Source organism: Myxocyprinus asiaticus, chromosome 6, assembly GCF_019703515.2.
Source record: "Myxocyprinus asiaticus isolate MX2 ecotype Aquarium Trade chromosome 6, UBuf_Myxa_2, whole genome shotgun sequence".
Taxonomy (NCBI): Eukaryota; Metazoa; Chordata; class Actinopteri; order Cypriniformes; family Catostomidae; genus Myxocyprinus; species Myxocyprinus asiaticus.
Genome location: NC_059349.1, coordinates 15,081,250 through 15,088,490, shown reverse-complemented (window position 1 = coordinate 15,088,490; position 7,241 = coordinate 15,081,250). Strand labels below are relative to the sequence as shown.

The window sequence follows — 7,241 nt, the reverse complement described above, 5'->3', positions numbered from 1 at the left end:
AGGTGAAAATCCTTACCGCTCCCATCTCCCGAACTCGCTCTCCATTCACAAACCGGCACTCGCCCACACCCCCACCACCAAAAAGTGATTTTATTATATTCTTGCTTTTGGTATTACATGATTTCTGGTTCTGCTTCTGTTTCACTTAATGTATCTTAATGTATCTGCCAGTTCTGAATTGACAATAATGTATTTCATAACAGTTCTTCACCCTCAAATTGTAATTATGACTCCTCCCTTTGGTTTTGTTCCTGTTCTTCTCTATTTTTAAAAACACTGGAACATCATCACAAGGCATTCACTCTGATAGTCCTAATTCCTCACTCAGCAGTGCATGGGTGAAAAGATCTAGAATGTTCTACCAGAACCACAGTCCAGATGTTGTCAGAAGAGGTAATGGGACGGAGTGTAATAGGAATGTATCTTGTACAGGGAGCATGGAGAGGTCACTCAAGGTCACCCTGCTTGGCTACAAGGTTATGGAGGAGATGACAAAGTTCACAGTAAGTGTTTTCTTTTAGTGGGCATCAGCTGTTAGGCAGTGACCAGTGTGTTTCAGAATGTCTTTTATCGCATTGGTGTTTTACTTAACACTTACTTTAAAGATGGCTAAATGAAAATTGTTTTACAAAAGTCAGTCTTTCAGTCACAGGCACATGATGTTGAACAGAATACTTCAAATCATTTATGGAAACAGTTGGAAAATGATGCTCAACTCACCAGCTGTGATGATTCAAGAGCAGTTTTCAGTGGAAAAAGAGGAAATAATGCTCTCTCTCTCTTTGCTTCTAAGGTGTACAAGATCTTAGTGAGTCGCACTCAAGACGAGAGCTGGGTCATTTTTAGACGATACACAGACTTCTCACAACTACATGACAAGGTCAGGCAGAGGTGACTCATATCAGCTCACAATGCAGTAACTGAGGCATGTTCACTCTTTCGCAGAATTTCCATATTTCAGTTGTGGGTAATTGTGTATATTTGTATAGCACTCTCTTCACCACTTAGAAATAAAGTGCTCTGGGTTCGTTGATATATAATAAAGGGTATTCAATGTATATGGACTTATATGAGCTGAAGACTTTTAAACATAAAACAGGACTTCAGAAGTATAAGTAGAAACAAAATATATATATTTCCCTTTTTTTGAATGAAAAATATAAAATGTAAAATAAACTATATCAAAAATGAATTTGTGTCTTTGTTTATCAAGAATGAAGACAAATGAATCAATAAAAGATTCAAAAAGACTGCAGGGTACATTAGAAGTCAAAGATTCAAACGTTCAGGCAATTGAATCAATTAAATGAATCAGAAGATTCACTATGGATCAAGTTAAAAGAATCAAATAGTTAACTTAAATGATCAAATGATCAAAGAATCAAATAGATCTAATGGATTCAAATAGTTCAAATAGGGAATCAAATAATTCAAAAGAATCAAATAGTTCAATCTGGGAATCGAAACAATCAAATAATGAATCAAGTGATTCAAACAGCGAATCGAATACTCGAAGAACACTTCAGTTCACAAACTCACAGCTTTCCAATGTTAAACACTGATATTAAACACTTTTTTTCACTAATACCCAATTGTATTCACATGTATTCACATGAATTGAATGTTATTACTTTGTATTTGGCCCAGAATCTTCAATGTGTATCTATGTTGGTGATTAACTTAAATAGGAAAATAAACAAAACAAATACCCCCGTTGCAGGCCTACATAGTGTGTACGCTGAGGCGAAAAACTATATTGCTGCTTCACTCCAACAGAGTGAAAACAATGAGATTGTACTCACAAACCATAACCTTAAACAAATGACAGTCCTCGTAATCAGGGGAGAAACAAGAAGAGCAGCGAGTGAGAGGATGATCGCAATCCGCAAGTGATCCACATCTCCCACGTTGCCAGAGGAATTTGTGGGTGTTCCAGTGACCGGAATCTCTATCTGGATGATGAAATCCAGAAATGCCAGAGGAGCTCAGTCTTTTGTTAAACCGTCTCAGTCTTGCAAAAAATAGGGCTTGCAGCAAGTGAGTAAAGAGCCAATTCATGCACAAATGTGTAACTAAAACACAGTTTACACAAGTGATGAACTTTCAACACTTCTTTTACTCACAGAAATGATGAAAGAGGAAAGAAAACACAATTTACATAGAAGTATGAGGAAAACAATCAAGAGCGGCTCTCTCGTTGCATCCGAATATCCATACTTCCTAACTATATAGTATCCCAAAAAACAGTATGCCAATGGAGTAGTATGTTAGCTCAGTATTCACAAAAAAGTAAGCGAGAAATACCCGGATGACCTACTATTTCTGGCAAGATTCTGGAGTGTGGATTGACTGGATACTTTACAATCCCATAATGCCTCAGGAGCTAAGGAGACATCACGTTCAAAACGCTGGATAAAAAAAAGAAATAAAAAAAAATGGATAACCTTGAGTTGTGCGGCTCTTCTTAATTGTTAGTGCTAAATATACCAAGAAAGTTGTTCCTTGTGCTTAAATGGTGCTTGTTTAACAAAACTGGAGCATATTTTTTTTGTGGTATTACATCATATATTTGGGTCACAGGTCAATACCCACATCCCAGGATGAAGTATGTCCGGAATCTATTTATACTACTCTCATGCATGCTTAAAGAGCGTAGCCTACTGTTTTACTGGCCGAGAAGTGCATCCTTCATCAAATACAGTACAAACTCTGACACTATGTGATTTCAAATGCAGCTTTGTGTGTTTAACTCTGAAGTTTCATCTCTTCTCTCTCCTTACTCTCATCTCACACACACTCTACCTGGCGCTATGTCCCGCCCTCCAACCAATCACATATTTTCCCAAACAATAAGGTCACTTATAGGGCTTCAAATAAAATATATTGCACCCAAAATTTAGGATAAGACTCAGCAAAATCACCCTTTTTTAGTAAACATGAATGCAATCACAGTAAGCAATATAAAATTAGAAATCTGTATTTATGATAAAAATAATGTATACTTAAGTTAATGTCTTCTATTATAGCTTTTAAAAGCAACGGGCTACATCTGTTTGCATTTATTTCAGCTGAAGGAGACGTTTCCTGTGTTTAACTTTGTCCTACCACCCAAGCGTTGGTTCAAGAACTTTAGCACAGAATTCCTGGAGGAGAGACAACAAGGCCTACAAGACTTTCTACAGGATCTGGTTGCCAATAAAGATGTTAATAATAGGTACTTTAGGTTCATTATTTTTCATTTAATGACAAATGCAGCTTGAGCTATCGTTTGTTGGTCCTAAAGCAGCATTACTATCATACACATTCCTATCCCTAATCTCTAAGCAGAGTGATCTTGTGGGAAATCGGTGACAGGAAGTCTAATTCTTTGTCTGCAACTGTATACTCGGTCTCTGTTTTCCAAATTTCTGAACTGCCTCCCAGTGGCCAAAGCTTGAACTATAGTTCAACACATGCACATGCCTTCAAGCTACATACTGTGCAAGTGGAAGACATGAGGAAACATCCGAACGAAACATAACAATTACATTAACATACTCCTAACCCAAATGCTAAGCCTAACCCTAACAGTACTGAGACCAAAACTACATTATTTCACTTTGCAAATGTAATATTTTTCTACCAGGAGATCAAGAGGATGTGATGTCAAAGGCACAGCACGGCGATTTTCAGGGCATGAACATTTCCTGCATTGTGGCGCTTGTCTGGAATTCTGCACAGCAGGTCCAAATTTGGGCGGAAACAAAAAGGCAGACACAGATTTCTCACTTGTCGCTAACAGGGGTAGCATTTGATTTTCTTTCCATTGCGAATAACTCTTTCCCCTTTTACTTAAGCTATCCATAGAGGGAAGCCTTTGCAAGTTTTCTCTAGTTTTGGGGTCTGTGCTTATAGCAGAGCTGTACAAGTTTGAGAAACCACAAAGGGCCTTTTAACATGGGTTAAAGAGGTCCATGACTTGAACATTAAATTGACTACAGCATGATTGCAAGGATTACCTTGCATTAAAGTAAGCACTTTTGTCATACTTCCAAACACTGGGCATGTGTTTCATATAGAGTGACCCCTAAACAAGCATTTGTCTCCTCCAGCAAGACACATAGGTCAGGGGCCCTATCCACTTGGGGTGGTGGTATAGTGGTGAGAATTTTTAAGATTTTTGCTCCATCCTCGACCAGCAAGGATGCTGGTTCATGAAGATGTCCTGTTTGGCAAAACCACAGTGCCTGTGTAGGAAACTAGAGAATTTTACTGAATCATTTTGCTTTCTCTGTTCTAGTAAAGCATTCAGAGAGTTCTTATGTCTGGATGACCCACCCACTACTTCCTTTGACAGTCTTGATGAGAAAAAGCAGGTAAGCTCTTTCATTTACTAAATTGTTTGGATCTCAGACACCGTATTATAGCACCAGGAACAAGTTATCTTGGCAAACCAGCTTCCAGCCACATCCATGACCACAAATTAAAACACTTCTATAACTTCAGTCATAACACACACTGAACTAATCTATTTCTTTTTCTTTTGAAGGCCTTCTGTGGGACCCTGGAAGAAAACACCTGTTGCCTAGAGAGAAAATTAATGGACAACAAGAGTGAGACTGAGTCTCTGAGAAACATCCTGGTGGACAAAGAGCTCCAAATTAGCAAGCCTGAGAGAACAAAGAAGTAATGTTACAACGTGACCTATTTGTGGGTTGCTTAGGATCAGGGGCAAGCACGTGGATTTTGTCTTCTGAACTTAATGACTCCAAATGATTATTATGCTTAAGGAAATGGGGTCTACTTGGATTATTTGCTGCTCATAATGCACTGGGCTTGTTTAGAGGCTACAGACTGTACCAACAACATTAGGTCTTTTCAGCAATATAACTCATAAATATATTTCCCTTATTAGATAGTCATCAGGAGCCCTTTGCCTGTTTAACCACATTCAGTGGCATATAGAAGAACCCAAGAGGAAATAACCAGGGCAGCATTTCCCAAAATCATCGCAAGCTTAAGCTGATTGTAGAGACTATTGGCGCCAATGGTTTCTACGATCTACATAGGCTTATTATGCTTTTGGGAAACTCTGCCCTGGTTAGTCCCTCTTGGGTTCTTCTATGTGCCCAGCAGGGTTAGTGCACCATTCAGAACTTTATTAAAAATGTGTTTATTTAATTTCTGAATTTGAATTGAGGTAGCAAACAGGATGCTGAATTGAAATGCAAATTTAAATTGAAGAATTAAAATGGAATGAAATTAAAATAAACATATGGGGTATTTCCAGAAACATTATTGATATAATAATCAATGTTTGAAATTATAGATTGTTATTTTATATAGGCTAATTCATTATATTATTTTTTTTTATGTTTAATGATATTTTATTATATCCCATGAATTAATTTTCATTTAATGGACACTAATTTGCTTCAACAACATGAAGCAGGCTTACAAATTGGAAACCTTAAAACACATATGAAGTTATAGCCCCATTCTGTTGTGTTTTACAAATTAAACTCCATGTTGTGTGAATGTCTTTTTGCAGTTTAGTTAATTCCTCTTCCTGTCAATTCAATTCAAATTCAAACTCGTGATTTGAAAGAGACACGTTTAAATACTGAAGTTTGCCCAACCTGCTAAACAGACTGTCTGTTGGCACTGCTGCAAACTGAGACTTTTTAAGAGAGCAGGAATACAAAGTGGATTGAGGCAACCTCAGGAGACCTAATGAAATGTGCTTATACTGTACATTTACACCATTTAAATGATTTATTCTTCACTTCCTCCCTGTTATACACAGTGAAACCTAGTTAACTGTTATGATTTATATAGACATCCCATAATGTGTTTTTACATGTGTTACTGAGAAAAAAGGAATTGTCTTGGGGGAATAGAAAAACATGTTGTCATATTAAACTGCTTGTGTCTCTCTTCATCCATAGTTCTGAATTGCAGTTCATGAGGAGTCATGGAGCGTGCTGGTGTGGATCAGCAACTGACATCTTATGTACAAACATTCAGAGCAAAAGATCTGGCGGTCCATTCCAAGAACTTCATCAACTAAATTAAAACAAGAGGGGAAAACAGCAAATTTTTAAACACTTTGAATAAATAAATACATACAAAATAAAAAAATTTGTATAAAATCGAATTGAAATGACAGAAATGATTATGAAAAGTTAGAGATGAAAACAAAAAGCAGAGCACTTTCTTCAAAATGCCTTGTTTTATTTTGTTCTTGCCTTCAATACAAGCAGAAAGCCTGTTTAACCTTGCAAGATTAACCAAAACCAAACAATTTTTGGTGCCAAAAAATTATTTGTAGCACATTAGAATTTTAATGACTTTCAACTGAAAGATGTTATGTAAAATGTTTAATAAAGTGAGTTCATATGTGACTGCATTCTATCAGTTTGTGCACTTTTATTGGGATTTTATGTTTGTTTATGCTTTGACGTGTTTCTGTGTAAAAAACCCACGCAACACTTGCAGCCAAAGAGGTAACTTCACTCGCTCTCCTACAATACTGTCATTCCCCTGTTTAAGTTTTACCCATCACTGGTTCAATGTAATCATGTGTTTCTTCTGAGTGCATGTCAAACTGAGTGTACAATCTCTGTTCTTTGTTAACTCATTTTTATGTGTGTGCGCATTTCTGACCATGATTTTGGATTACATTCAGTATGGACACATTTTTACCATAGATATGTAATTTATATTATGAAATCAGTTTTCAAACTGGATCCTTCTGATTTAATCTGATTCATCCAAGGGATGTGTGTTCGCACAGATTTGTTCACAGATGTATCATCAAGCCATAAACTTTAAATATGAAGCTTTTGGAAAAAGAACAGCAAAAACTCACGCATCTTTATAGACATGAATTCTTACTCTAGTTGGGTCATCAGAAGACAAAAAAAAAAAAAAAAAAAAACATTTATCAAATTAAAATGAATCCCAATTAAAGGGATAATTCACCCAAAAATTAAAATTCTCTCATCATTCACTCACCCTCATTGCCATCCCAGATGAGTATGACTTTCTTTCAGCAGGAGAACACAAACGAAGATTATTAGAATAGTGAATAGTGAACAGAACTTTGAATGTTCAACGGGTCAATATTTAAGTCCTTTTTTACTATACATTCTCCTACCTGCCCAGTAGGTGGTGATATACACAAAGAATGCAAATCGCCAAATCGTTTCACTGTTTCTCACACAGACCAATCATATCACTTCTGAAAACATGGATGTAAC

The 7,241-nt window shown here is 36.7% G+C and overlaps 1 protein-coding gene across 1 annotated transcript; it reads left to right on the top strand.

Annotated features, from left to right (window-relative positions):
* The first annotated feature begins 307 nt into the window (after positions 1–307).
* Positions 308–6,378, top strand: LOC127442460 (sorting nexin-16-like). The gene is made up of 6 exons (XM_051700511.1): positions 308–503; positions 794–880; positions 3,069–3,214; positions 4,280–4,355; positions 4,529–4,665; positions 5,928–6,378. The coding sequence occupies exons 1-6, from the start codon at positions 354–356 to the stop codon at positions 6,052–6,054; spliced, it is 723 nt and encodes a 240-aa protein (XP_051556471.1). The 5' UTR covers positions 308–353; the 3' UTR covers positions 6,055–6,378.
* Positions 6,379–7,241: the final 863 nt, after the last annotated feature.